The sequence below is a fragment of the Phyllobates terribilis genome, unplaced genomic scaffold (assembly GCF_046119375.1).
Source record: "Phyllobates terribilis strain yellow unplaced genomic scaffold, ASM4611937v1 Scaffold_12__6_contigs__length_324123572, whole genome shotgun sequence".
In the NCBI taxonomy this organism is placed as follows: Eukaryota; Metazoa; Chordata; class Amphibia; order Anura; family Dendrobatidae; genus Phyllobates; species Phyllobates terribilis.
The window spans coordinates 139833268-139848406 of record NW_027362772.1 but is presented as its reverse complement, the minus strand read 5'-3'; the positions used below and the strand labels follow the sequence as shown (position 1 = coordinate 139848406).

General features: G+C 44.5%; 1 protein-coding gene across 1 annotated transcript in view; it reads right to left on the bottom strand.

Moving 5' to 3' along the window:
* The window catches only part of GRIN2D (glutamate ionotropic receptor NMDA type subunit 2D), a 1421508-nt gene that overhangs the window by 712848 nt on the left and 693521 nt on the right, over window positions 1-15139 (bottom strand). Inside the window, exon 6 of the mRNA XM_073656309.1 lies at window positions 1359-1951. Within this exon, the coding sequence (XP_073512410.1) occupies window positions 1359-1951 (593 nt within the window). The remainder of the gene's footprint in view (window positions 1-1358; window positions 1952-15139) is intronic.

Sequence of the window (15139 nt, the reverse complement as noted above, 5' to 3'; positions counted from 1 at the left end):
AATTCATTAGCTAAACCAGCATCCTTACATTGCCATGACTGATGCGGAGTCAGAGGAAGGGGCTGGTTTAGCCGATGAACTTGGACAAACAGCCATCTCCATAGAAAAAGAGAGGAAAGAATCTCTGCCTTTTCAAAAGGACATCCAAAGTGGAACCTTCAGGATGACAAGAGGGGTCTAGAATAAGCGATTGTTTTTTTACCTTGAGAAAGGCGCCGAAAAGCTTTTTAACAATAAAGAACCATTTTGGAACACAAAAGGCTTCTCATTTACCGCAGAGCAGACCATTCAACATGATCTCGTCCTTCTCTATTATTTTCTTCTCCAGACAAGCGTCTACAGGCATTGTGCCTTCACACAACACCTGCCGGGGAAGCACATACTCAAGCCATTCACTAACCTGATCAGGCCTTACTGCTCTATGTGTGTGCGCTTTTCTACCCCAAAAAGTTTTTTAAAATCAGCTATTGGTGCAGTATTCAAAATTAAATTAGATTGTTTTATTATTTTACACTTGGACAGCAACTAACAACAACTAGAGAGCTTTCCGGACAATCTCTTTAAGCTATTTTCGATGCAAGGCAGTGTTTTCACATACTGGTCCATGAATGGGGTACCTAGACAATGAAATTATGACCTACACCTAACAAGCAATATATTTTACTTTATATCCACTTCCATATGATACAAAATACAAATACAAAAGTGAGGAATATTAGATATTAAAACTTAGGAGGGCCTTATTTATCATGGGATTATATTCGTTTTTGGGATAATTTTGTCAGCAGTATTACTGTCCTTTGGAAAAGTTGTAATAAATTAATTAACATTTGATGATTAATTTGAATGTTAATAGTGGACTGTAACAGGAACAGAAAAACAAGTGGAAGACAACAAGCAACAAGAATGATAGGTACTAGAATTGAGCAAAAACATTCCCAGGGCCTGGTCCAGCAGTCACGTCAGTAGTCTGTGACCACCGGACCAGAACACCGCCAGCATTCCTTGTAGCCCTTCTGATTACTTGGCCCGCTGCAACATTGTGGAGTGATGCACTGGTAGCATTGTGCCTGGTCTTCTAAACAAAAGAGACATCAGAGTTGTGAGTAGGTAGAGGTAGGTTCGTATGGCTCTGGTCTGGTGGCCACGAACTACTGATAACTCTACTGGCCCAGTGTCCTATCAGTCTTTTTGCTCAATCCTAATGGCTACAACCATAAAAGTCAAAGCCTGCCAATTTCAGACACTACTCTGAAGCTGGAATCTGTTCTAAATTTCTTATTAACTACGCCATTTCAAATAACTAGTCAAAGTTTTAGCATTACTTAATCAAAGGGAAATAATAGTGTTAACATTACCTGTGCAGGTTTTCAGTTCCATGAGTAAGGTTTGGTGCTCGGCAATCATTGTTAAATTCTGGAATAAAACCAAAATCTTTGTACAAAGCCATTGCCCCTTTTGCTATGATAGCAACCCCATTTTGTACTCTTCTGTGGAGATCATCTTTCCATCCAGCAGACAAAACTGTAAACAGACCAACAGGCAAGTGCTCTGGCATGTAATCTGTGCCTCCTAGGTTAGTCCCCACCATAAACCAAATGTAACCCGGTCCGGTTAACCCAGCTTCTCTTGCAGCCTTGAAGACTCCATCAGCTTCATCCTTAGAACAATAGAGCAGTCGCACCTGTACAGTTATCTCTTTCAATTGTCTCTTTAGTTTCGCCTCACTGGGGTCATCAGTGAGGTTGAGTGTTAAAACCCCTCGATTTTCCCATCCGATAAAACTACTGTCAGTTAGTAACTCAATGTAATCCACAAAGTCTTCATAGCCAGGGAATAACGTGGTGATAACTGCAAAAGCTGTCCAATCATATTCCTCCAAAACCTCAAAGATGACTTGCAGTTGCTGCTCTGTAGAAGCCCCTAACTGTAGGAAGGTGGAACCTTTTTCCTGAGAAAAAAAACAAAAATATGAATACAAGTAGTAATATTATATACACTACAACTGCTACGGAAATATTATTAGATATGCATTGTAAAACATAACAACTAAAAAATTTTGATTAAAGGGAATCTGTCACCAGGTTTTTGCTACCTCATCTGAGATAAGCAAAATGTAGAGAAGGAGACCCTGATTCCAACAATGTGTCACTTAGTGTATTATGTGAGCAGTTGTGACCCAATCAGAGTTCTTAGATGTAGCATGAAGCAGAGCTCATGAAGCTAACCCCGCCCACACTAGTCTCCCTATGTACTTTGTCTATTGACAGTAAGCTGCTTATCTGGTCGGACCAGGCATCACGTGCACTGTGGTCTGGGTAATGATAATGTCCTAGTGATAAAATCTTCATTGTAAGTTAAAAAAAAGCACACAGCCTGATAAATAACACTAATTCAGTGTTTTAGCCCCTACCTCATGCTGCCCTCAGATTAAATAGAAAAAAATCTGCTGACGGATTCCATTTAAATAGTTCTGTAAAATGAGGAAAACCATAATAAAATTGCTGAAAAAAAGAATAAACATTTGTAAAAGGTAAAAAAAGTCGACAGAGTAATGTATTAATAATGAAAGACATTGAAAACAAACTAAAATGTATTGGTCATATTTGAAATATCAAAGTGAAAAAAGATCAAAGGTCTTAAGAAAAAGTCATCAATCTAATAATTGCAGATGGAACAACTGTAGTTATAATTATCCCTCCTGTCATTACACAATAAGTAATTTGCCTTATTTTAATAAATTGTTATTGGCGAGTCTTATGTATTATTCTTTCTTCTATTATTCTTCTCTCTTTCTTTACTTACAGCAAAAAGAAATATGCAATGGACTCTAGCTGTTATGCAGATCTATATGTCTCCATGATTACAGAATACAAAAAAATTCTTTGTACCCTAGGGTTGTAGTCAAGGGCTTCTCCCTTTAATTTGCCATTTTCTTGCTAGCTTACAGACAAATGAAGAAAGGACAGAGGAAATAAAAGTAACATAAGGATTTAGGCAGGCTCAGACTGGCCCATAGGAGAACAGGAGAATTCTCCGGTGGGCCCATCTTCAGGTTTGGCTCACCACCCTCTTATATGAATGGTATTTGGCACAATACACTTGATTTACCATATACAGAAAAAGGTCGGAATCTTATTAATTTAACAATCAACCCAATTTACTGCTATAAAAATTTGTAAATGAGGATAAAGTCATATTTGTATGGAGCTGAAAAGTGGGGCCCTGGAGTTGATGTTACTGGTGGACCCTTGGCTCCCCAGTCTGACTCGGGCAGTAAGGGAGTTTGATTACATTCTTTAACATTTTGCTTCGATAAATTGGAGCAATAAGATAATTGGCTGAAAAAAATGTTCAATTTTTTAATTTTATTCTAAAATTAATGCAATTCTAAATAAATTAAACTTAAAATGTTTACATAATAAAGGCAAACTTATTTAATATGTTATACTTTGTAAAGTAAAAATTGGTTTGCGGCAAACCGATTCACTGAAAGAACAGGAAGGAAACTATGGGGACTCCTAAGACTTTAACCAATCCCTTTTGAACTCTCAAATAGTGTTGAGCCACCCCCGTAGTGTTCGAGTTCGGTTCGGTTCGTCGAACACCCGTGTGTTCGCCGAACTGTTCGTCGAACTGTTCGTCGAACACCTTCGAACACCGTTAAAACCAATGGCAGGCAAACAAAAACACATAGAAACACATAGAAAACACCTTCAAAGGTGTCCAAAAGCTGACAAACTGCTCAGAAGACATAACTAACACATGGAAAAGTGACAAGTACATATAGTCATGCGAAAATAAAAGAGGTGGAGGAGTAAAAGGAGGGGGAGACACAGATATAGGCATGTCATGCCCTTCTAAAATCCAAAAAGTGAGAAGCCGACACGGCCAGTCCGCTCCTGCCCGTGCCACCTCCGTGTCGCCAGGTTTGTGCCAGAGCCGCGGTGAACCCTGACGGCCAGCCCCCCTCTCCCAATACTGGTGCCTGTCCGCTGGTGGGTCGAGCGAGCCCCCCTGTGGTGGAGGCAGCTCTAAGCTTTTTAATTTAAATTGTCTCTCTAATTTGAATGAATACACTTTAAATCCATTTACAAGGATCTATTGGAGGGCAAGTCTCATGCCAGCAGCCGCGGTAATTCCAGCTCCAGTAGCTTCCACTAAAGCTGCTGCAGTTAAAAAGCTTTTATAAGGATCGAGCTCGGCTGTCCACCGCAAGGCATCCTACTGCCAGTCCCAGCCCCTATGCCTTGGGGTGCCTCCTGATGCTCTTCACTAAGTATCCCATGGTCCCGAAGCATTTCCTTTGAAAAAATTAAGTGTCTAAACTACAGGTGGTGCAGCTTGCTTAACAGCCGGGATAATCCGCTCACTAGCAGACACTGCTACTAGGCACAAAGTATTTCCTGGGCTAGATGCAGTTAAAAATTTGTAATTAGATACTCTCGTTGGATGCTGAGAAAGCATTCCATAGAGTCTCCTGGCACGCCATATATGATTCTCTTAAAAAGCTTGGGGTAGGGGTCTAGGGGACCCTTTTATAGCCAAAATCATGGCCCTGTATCGCAATACGTCACCTAGGCTGAAGATAAATGGAACTGTAGCACCCTGAGGGCTCGGTTGCTACAGACGTATTGCACCTCACCCAGAGGTGTGATATCTCACTCTCAGGTAAGGATGGAGTGTGGATCAGGACCCGACACCTGCATGCATTACACCACATTGCCGTGGGGCAGGGCGACCAATATGCCCCTGAGATGGGCACGACAGTCCCTGTCCCTGGCTGGAGTGGGGGGAGGGAACACTGAGGAAGGGGAACCCTGTAGTGCAGGAGCAGGGAGGAAGCAGTTCCTGGGTGCATTGAGAAGGGAGTATAAAAGGTGGGCACCATCTTAGTTCAGTGCAGAGAAGTCTGAGCAGAAGTGGCAGGGAGCAGGGGCTCTGCATGAGCTCTGCTCCGGAGGCGGGCCTAGTAACAGAGGCCCAGGCCTGCAAGAGGGAGAAGGAAGGAAGAGGAGCGGAGAAGGCTCCAGGAACGAGGAATGAAGAGATCCCAGGGGTGCGGATGGGCGAGTCGCCACCGCACGCCCGAATCCACCTGCGTGGAGGGGTCAGGCCAAAGGGGGAGACCGGTCCCCGAACTAGTGGAGGCAGGAAACGACCCTCAGCTAGAAACCGGAGGCTCTGACATTTTATGTGGCGCAGCCCCTCGCTACACCCGCTAGGAAGGCACCACATAGGGTCAGGGAAACTGGCGCCAAGTTTACCAAGAGGAGGCCCGAGGCAGCCGGACAGAAGTGTTGGTAAGAAAGGCCAGACAAAGGACACACAAAGGGGGTCCTGTGAAGTGCTCCAAAGTTATCTGGGAGTTGTCTGAGCCCCTCACCTGGTGAGCACAGTACGACGTGGGCAGCCGTTACCTGCAGACGTGGTCTGGATAATAAGAACTGTGAGTAAAGGCCCTGGACTGCATCACTGACTCCGTGTCATTACTGCTGCTGCCCTGCACCATCACCCCCATCCTCCGCATACACTGCCCTGAGGCTATACTCCTCCCATGGGGAGTTATGCTACGCTCTGCTGCACCCACAACACCAGCCTCAGCGGTCTGCCCTGTAGCAGCGGTTCACTCTGACCGCAATCCACGGGTGGCGTAGTCGGACATTTAAACATCAAAACCACATAAATAGTTCCGCCACTGGTTTGACCACCCTGAGCCACGGAACCGGGTCGCCGCCACGAAGACTACAACCACCAGCATCCACCAAAAAGGGTCCGGCTCCGGGTGTCCCAAGGCCCAGGGGGTGCGTCAGAACATTTTCATCACCTTTCACAATCACCAATGGGACAAGGCAGGGATGTCCTCTGTCCCCTCTCTTATACATCCTAGTGACGGAGCACCTGCTCTCATCAATTCGCCATAACCCCAATATTAGGTGGATTGAGGTGGGAGGCACCGAGTACAAGTGCTCTCTATTTGCTGATGATGTCCTAGTATATATCACTCAATCACATATATCCATCCCTGCTGTTATGGCTGAAATAGATCACTTTGTTACATGGTCAAATTTTAAAATCAATGCAGCGAAGTCTGAGGCCCTCGATGTCTCCCTCCCCAAATCCAAATAGGATTCCATCCAGTCCAACTTTCCCTTTGCCTGTCCCTCACAGGGTATCAAATACTTAGGAATTCCTATTCATAGAGACCTCTACCATCTATGTTATCTTAATTTTGGGCCCTTTATTGAACAACTCCATACAGACCACGGTTGGCAAGTTAGAACTGTAAGATTCACTACGTGAACCGCTGGTGTTTTGTGGAAAAGCACATGTACACTGCGTTCCAAATTATTATGCAAAAAGTGTTTAGGAGTGATAAGGGAAGAATTTGTTTGTTTGTCAGTTAAACTCATTGATGGTGATGTGTGTCAGGGCTCTTTATATCACTGTAAGCAATTGCAGACACCTGTGCTAATTAGTTTGGCAGGTGTGTCCAATGAAAGGCAAGACTACTTAAGAAGGCTCTCTCACATTATTAAGCAGCCTACATTTTCTGCCAAAATGGGAAAGAAAAAGGATGTGTCGGCTGCTGAGAAGCAACAAATTGTGGAGTGTTTAGGTCAAGGCATGACTACAATCAACATTGTGCGATGATCAGGATGAAGTGTCTTGGCAATCAAGAAGTATGTAGCTGATTCACAGTACACACGTGTGCGTGCTGATAAGGGCAAATTGAGGACTCTTTCCTACAGGCAATTACGTCAGGTTGAAAGAGCAGCGGCCAAAAAGCCTTGTCATAGCAGCAGACAAGTTTTTGAAGCTGCTTGTGCCTCCAACGTCCCCCGAACAACAAGATGCAGGGTCCTTCAGAGGTTTGCAGCTGTGCATACGCCATCCTGTCGACCTCCTCTATCCACTTCACACAAGCAGAAACGGCTCCAGTGGGCCAAACATTACATGAAGACTGATTTCAAAACAGTTTTGTTCACGGATGAGTGCCGTGCAGCGCTCGATGGTCCAGATGGATGGAGTGGAGGATGGCTGGTTGATGGACACCCCACGCAAACACGGCTACAGCGCCAACAAGGAGGAGGTGGAGTAATGTTTTGGGCTGGAATCATGGGGAGAGAGATTGTCGGCCCCTTTAGGATCCCTGAAGGCGCTAAAGATGAACTCCATAATGTATGTGGATTTTCTCAAACAGCACTTCCTGCCATGGTTCAAGAAGAAGAACCGTGTATTTCACAGCAAGATCATTTTTCTGCATGATAATGCACCATCTCATGCTGCACATAAAACATCTGCATCTCTGGCTGATATGGGCATAAAAGGGGACAAACTTATGGTGTGACCCCCATGCTCCCCTGACCTCTACCCCATTCAGAACCTTTGGAGCATCATTAAAAGGAGTGTCTATGATGGCGGGAGGCAGGTCACATCTAAGCAACAGCTCTGGGAGGGTATTCTGTCATCATGCAAAACAATTGAAGCAGAAACCATCCAAAACCTGACAAATTCAATGGATGAGAGAGTTCAGAAGCTCCTTTCGAACAAGGGGTCCTATGTGAAAATGTAACATCACCTAGAATAAAGTTTTGAGTTGAAAACTGTTTGATTTCAGTTTCTAACAACCTGCTAATGCTTATAATTTCAAAAATGACCATTTTTTTGGTCTTTATTAAAATGAAAAGGTTGATCGAAAAGTTTGGGGGATCTAAGAGTGTGGCAACCCAGTAGTCATGATTACTTCGAATTCTGACAACATGAGGGTCATGCTGCAGGTAGTGCAGCAAGAAGGCACTTATGTGTCTTGCGCATCTCGGAGCCCCAAAATTATTTTCCGGGCTAGATGCAGCTAAAAGTTATTTTTAATTTTAAATCTGGTGAAGCTTTAGTATAGATGGCCTAATAGGATCAGTGCTGCACACTGCTACAAAGCCCAAATTATTTTCCAGTCAAGATACAGATAAACATGATTAGTAATTTGAAAGCTTAAAACGGTTGGTAGGGTGATTTTAACCAATCATCAAGCTTTTACTCTCCCCAGGATGACACAGGGGTAGAAAAGTCGTTTCGGATCCATGATTTGTTCATCTTTATGAACGTGAGTCTGTCTACATTATCAGTGGAGAGCCGCGTGCGCTTATCTGTCAGCACACCACCAGCAGCGCTGAACACACGTTCAGACAGAACGCTGGCTGCGGGGCATGATAAGATCTCCAAGGCGTAAGTGGCTAGCTCCGGCCATTTATCCAGATTGGAAGCCCAAAAAGAGCAAGGGTCCAGTGACACAGTCGTGGCTTCAATGTTTACTTGGAGATACTCCTGTACCATCGTCTCTAGGCGTTGACTATGTGTCAGACTTCTTGTCTCCTGTGGCCTTGCAAAGGATGGGCTAAAAAAGTGGTGAAATGATTCCGCAAAATTGATGTTACCAGCAGATACTGTGGTTCTGTTACGGTTTGAGTGCTGAACACTTGACGGTCCCACGGTTGGCAAGTTGGAACTGTGAGATTCACTACGTGCACCACTGGTATTTTGTGGAAAAGCACATGTAAGATTCTGCAACAGTCTCTGCTGATACTCCTGCATGCGTGCATCCCTTTCTATGGCAGGAATAATTTCTGCAAATTTACTTTTGTACCGGGGATCTAACAGTGTGGCAACCCAGTAGTCAGGATTATTTCTAATACTCACAATTCGAGGGTCATGTTGCAGGTAGTGCAGCAAGAAGGCACTCATGTGTGTTGCGCATCCAGGAGCACCAAGTCCCTGTTGTGTTGGTGGCGAGGTAACAATCATGCTTCCTTCCTCTGTCCTCTCCCCCCAACCTCGCACAACAGAAATGTGATCAAGGTCTCCCTCATCTGATGAGTCTTCCATCAGTTCATCCTCCACTTCTTCCTGGGCTCCTGCACCTTCCTCACTAGTTTGGCTGCTACCATGCACCCTGGTAAAACCATCTCCCCCACCCTCACATGCCTGCCGCCTTGGTGCTGCCGACCGTCTGGACCTTGCAGATGTTAGCCCTTCCGCATACAACTCCTCCTCCTCTACTTCCTCCACCTCCTCTTGTGCCACCACCTGACTCCGAATTCTGTTTAACATGTGCTCCAGCATGTAAATCACCGGAAGAGTCATGCTGATAATGGCATCGTCAGCACTAAACATCTTCGTCGCCATTTCAAATCTGTGCAGAAGGGTGCATAGGTCCCTGATCTGAGACCACTCCTCCAGCGTGATTTGCCCCACCTCTGAATCTCGTTGGCCCAGGCTATACGTCAGAACGTATTCCACGAGGGCTTGTCGGTGCTACCACAGTCGCTGCAACATGTGCAGAGTTGAATTCCACCGGGTAGGCACATCGCATTTTAGCCGGTGAAGTGGCAGGCCCAACGACTTCTGTAGAGATGTAAATCGCTGAGCTGCGGGATGCGAACGGCGGAAGTGAGCACACAGCGACCGTGCCCTCTGCAGAAGGCCATCTAGTCTGGGATAGTGGGCTAAAAATTGCTGGACAACCAGGTTCAACACGTGAGCCATACAAGGCACGTGTGTGACATTGCCCCGGCGAAGGGCCGCACCCAGGTTTGCAGCATTGTCGCACACGGCCTTCCCTGGTTTCAGGTCCAGTGGAGACAACCATTCATGAAATTGGTTCTCCAGAGCTGACCACAACTCCTCAGCTGTGTGACTCACATTTCCCAGACATTTCAATGTAAAAACCGCCTGATGACGTTGAGCCCTACTGCCAGCATAGTAAGGAGGTGTGCAGGATCCCTTCTGCGCAGTTAGAAAGCTTGTGGCATGACCAGACAGGCTTTGGGTGCAGGTGGAAGACCGAGAGGAGGTTGAGGAGGCAGAAGCAGTGGAGGAACTTTGACATAAAGAGGATTGACGCACAACTCGTGGGGACGGCAAGACTTGGACAGCAGCCCCTTGTCCTGCTGTCACCATAGTTACCCAGTGCCCAGTCAGCGACATGTAACGCACCTGTCCATGCCTACTCGTCCAAGTGTCTGTGGTGAAATGCACCCTGTCACACACAGAGTTTCTCAAAGAAGCGGTGATGTTGTGTGCGACATGCTGGTGGAGCGCAGGCACACCTTTCTTTGAGAAGTAGTGCCGACTGGGCATCTGGTACTGGGGCACTGCGACGGACATAAGGTCTCGAAAATCCTCTGTGTCCACCAGGCGGAAAGGCAGCATTTCTGTAGCCAAGAGCTTGCAGATGGTGAAATTCAACCTCTTAGCTTTCTCATGGCTAGGAGGAAATGGTCTTTTACTTGTCCACATCTGAGGGACCGAGGGCTGGCTATTGTGCTTAGACGGGGTTGATAAGGGTGTCCCCGGCAAACTGCCGGTCTGTGAGGAAGATGCAGGCGGACATGTTAGGTTGCCTTGATCCAAAGGTGGTGCTATCGATGTCGGACAGCGCTCAACACCAGCTGGTGTTACCACCTCCAAAGAAAATGATGACCTGCCAATCACGCTGGCTGTTGCGGGTAAAGAGGTGGCAGGTCTGCGCCCCAAAACAGGTGTGACTGCTGTCCCCCCAGTCACAGAGGATGAAGAGGCCGCGGATGCACAAGATATGGCAGACGGTGATTGGCCCGGCCGGCTAGGCCGCATTGTAGCACACTGAGCTTCCCACTGCAACTTATGCTTCATGTCCATGTGCCGGTTCATGCATGAAGTACTCAAACTATGTATTTTTTGGCCTCTACTTAGCTTTTGCTGACAAATGTTACAGATAACACGAGTTGGGTCATCTTTATCGATCTGAAAAAATGCCCAGGCTATGCAAGGCTTAGCACCCATGCGACCTGAAGAGCCACCACGACTTGTGGTGAGAGGCAGAGTTGTGTTTGAGGATGCAATTGTTGACGTGCTTCCAGTACTACGTCTCTGTCCAGGAAGGCGCAACCTGACCTCGTCGTCACTAGCATCTTCCTCCACCTCCTCTGCTGACCTCATCTCTTGGCTGACTGTGGGTTGACAGTAAGTGGGATCTCCGACCTCATCATCATCACCCTGTGCGTTATCACACCCGTCGTCCTCAGAGCCAACCTGTTCCTGCCCTGACAAAAAACTAAAGTTGTCGCTCCAATCAGGTATTTGAGTCTTATCATCGTCTTCCTCATTGTCTCCACCAACAGGAGTTACAGTTTGGGAATGAGGGTCTACATTATGGTCAGAACCTTCTGCGTCTGGTCCTGGATCCGACTCATAAAGATTCTGGGCATCAGTGCAGATCATTTCCTCGTCTGGATTCACAGAAGCGCTGGAGTCGACCTCTGATTCCCAGGCTATAGTATGAGTAAACAGCTCTGCAGACTCAACCATCTGTTCTACCTCATACTCAGACGGGCAGCTGGAGATTTGGGAGCTGTGAGGAAGCAAGTGCGATTTGGGTGACACCTTTGAGGACTGGAGTATTTGTGATGTTGAAGTTGATGTGGAGGAGAGCCCACTTAAAGGAGCACTTGATATCCGTTGAAGCACCTGCTGTTTTTGTGCCTCATCTGGAATTTGTAGCGATTGGCGTGGCCGTAAGAAAGGGATCTTATCACATTGTCCGCTAAAAGAAGTAGACATTTTAGTTTGGCTGGAAGATGGTCTTTCTTCTGCAGATGTTACTGTTGCTTTAACACCTACCCCACGGACACAACCTTTTTTCCCCTTCCCAACACGCCTATTCCCCTTTCCACCAGCAGCAGGCCTTTTTCCACTCATTTTGGTGGTTAACTAATTCACAACTCTGGAGTTGTTTGCACAAAAAACAATGGATGGTAACCGAGCAGAGCTGAGTGGCCAAACTGTGGTATTAGGCCAAAACTATTGGCTGGGTTAGATGCAGAAAAAAAATATTTTGAATTTGCAACCTGATGGAGGTCAGTATAGATGGACTAATACAAATAGTCCCACACACAGCTAGAAGCCCAAATATTTTTTCAGAGGTACTGTAGATGCAGATAAAAATTAGTTTTAATTTGCAACCTGATGGAGGTCAGTATAGATGGACTAATAGAGAAAGTACGACACACTACTAGAAGGCCAAATATTTTTTCAGAGGTAGATGCAGAAAAAAATATATTCAGTTTGCAACCTGATGGAGGCCAGTATAGATGGACTAATACAAATAGTCCCACACACCGCTAGAAGCCCAAATATTTTTTCAGAGGTACTGTAGATGCAGATAAAAATTATTTTTAATTTGCAACCTGATGGAGGTCAGTATAGATGGACTAATAGACCAAGTCCCACACACTGCTAGAAGCCCAAATATTTTTTCAGAGCTAGATGCAGAAAAAAATTATTTTTAATTTGCAACCTGATGGAGGTCAGTATAGATGGACTAATAGACCAAGTCCCACACACCGCTAGAAGCCCAAATATTTTTTCAGAGCTAGATGCAGAAAAAAATTATTTTTAATTTGCAACCTGATGGAGGTCAGTATAGATGGACTAATAGACCAAGTCCCACACACTGCTAGAAGCCCAAATATTTTTTCAGAGCTAGATGCAGAAAAAAATTATTTTTAATTTGCAACCTGATGGAGGTCAGTATAGATGGACTAATAGACCAAGTCCCACACACTGCTAGAAGCCCAAATATTTTTTCAGAGCTAGATGCAGAAAAAAATTATTTTTAATTTGCAACCTGATGGAGGTCAGTATAGATGGACTAATAGACCAAGTCCCACACACTGCTAGAAGCCCAAATATTTTTTCAGAGCTAGATGCAGAAAAAAATTATTTTTAATTTGCAACCTGATGGAGGTCAGTATAGATGGACTAATAGACCAAGTCCCACACACCGCTAGAAGCCCAACTATTTTTTCAGAGCTAGATGCAGAAAAAAATTATATTCAATTTGCAACCTGCTGGAGGTCAGTATAGAAGGACTAATAGAACAAGTCCCACACACTGCTAGAAGCCCAAATATTTTTTCAGAGCTAAATGAAGAAAAAAATTATTTTTAATTTGCAACCTGATGGAGGTCAGTATAGATGGACTAATAGACCAAGTCCCACACACTGCTAGAAGCACAAATATTTTTTCAGAGCTAGATGCAGAAAAAAAATATTTTTAATTTGCAACCTGATGGAGGTCAGTATAGATGGACTAATAGACCAAGTCCCACACACTGCTAGAAGCCCAAATATTTTTTCAGAGCTAGATGCAGAAAAAAATTATTTTTAATTTGCAACCTGATGGAGGTCAGTATAGATGGACTAATAGACCAAGTCCCACACACTGCTAGAAGCCCAAATATTTTTTCAGAGCTAGATGCAGAAAAAAATTATTTTTAATTTGCAACCTGATGGAGGTCAGTATAGATGGACTAATAGACCAAGTCCCACACACCGCTAGAAGCCCAACTATTTTTTCAGAGCTAGATGCAGAAAAAAATTATATTCAATTTGCAACCTGCTGGAGGTCAGTATAGAAGGACTAATAGAACAAGTCCCACACACTGCTAGAAGCCCAAATATTTTTTCAGAGCTAAATGAAGAAAAAAATTATTTTTAATTTGCAACCTGATGGAGGTCAGTATAGATGCACTAATAGACCAAGTCCCACACACTGCTAGAAGCCCAAATATTTTTTCAGAGCTAGATGCAGAAAAAAATTATATTCAGTTTGCAACCTGATGGAGGTCAGTATAGATGGACTAATAGAATGATGCTATGCCCAAAAGATTTTACTTCACTAGGTGCAGTAAAAAAATTGGTATTCTATACACAGGTGTTATATCTTGCAACACAGATAGGCTACTCCACTGACTAACACACTCTGCAATAGGCCAAAAAGGATTATCTTTGCTAGATTCAGCCAAATGCTGTGAAAATAACTTGCACAGCACTGGCACAGACCTGCCTGGCAAAAACTGATAGGAACTCATGTAACCTAGTCCTGAAAAGGACTCCAATTACAATTAGTCTTTATTCCCACAACCTATCTATTTAAGAGCACAGACCTCCCTGATAAAAGTCGTAGGAAATGCTGTAACCTAGTCCTTAAAAGGACTGCAATCACAACTATTCCCTACTCCCAAGCTATCTGTATATTTGTGCGAAAATTGGCTTGAAATTAACAAGGTATAGCGCACACAGCAACAGCGGTGCCGTCTAACACGCAGCTGCAGCAGTGAGAAAATGGTGGCGACGGGGAAAATGGCTTGGTCTTATAGGGCAAGGACATGTGACATACACTGCCAATGACACATGCCCTTGCTTGTGTGAAAAAAAGCACTTCGCTCCGTGTGTGCGCTGCTGATAGGCTGACAGATTGCACCTCCCCACTGCAAATGCGGGAAAGGGAAAAAAAAATGGAGATCTTCATTGTTCCTGCAGAGATCCATCCCCTGCCCCTCCCCCCACCCCGCTGTACACTCAAACTGCGTATTAACATTAATTTTCATCATTACTGAGAAAAAATCCAGTTATGATTTTGGTGCACGAACAGTTATCGAACATTTCCTCGAACAGCCGAATTTTTCTCAAATTGTTCGTGTTCGCCGAACGGCTCGAACACCGCCCAAAACAGCTCGAATTTAAGATTGGCGAACAGTTCGATTAGAACAACGCTCATCTCTACTCTCAAACAGCAAATACTGCCTTAGTAATGTCAAAGTGACCTCAACATATGTGGCTATGGGTAAATGGATCATCGTAATCATTCTTCACTTCTGTGCGGTCACACACACTGGCCCCAATTTATCAAAGCGATTGGCTAAATTGCTCTGAGAAACTTTCAAAATTTTGTGCAGTGTTGAACTGCACAAAAATGTTACAACTTTTGGCATTTTTACAGCGGTTGCCCAGTTCTGCAAAAATAGGGTAGCAGTGAACGTGATTGTGGAGTGATGCCATAGTTCATTTAATGCATGACAAGCTGTGGCATTTCTTATGCCTCACTACAAATAAGATTTGTAGAGAATTTCAAGAAGGCACACGCCACTTGTCAGGCACTCCTGATTCATTAAGAGTCATGAGCATCTGACACCACTACACTCCCTCATCAAGAATGGTGTGAACACTATTTTTCATGAATCGCGTATCTATCTGCTGAATTTGTTAAGTTTTATGGCTTTATCACCCTTTTTCTGTGGATAAACTATGAGTTGTGACAC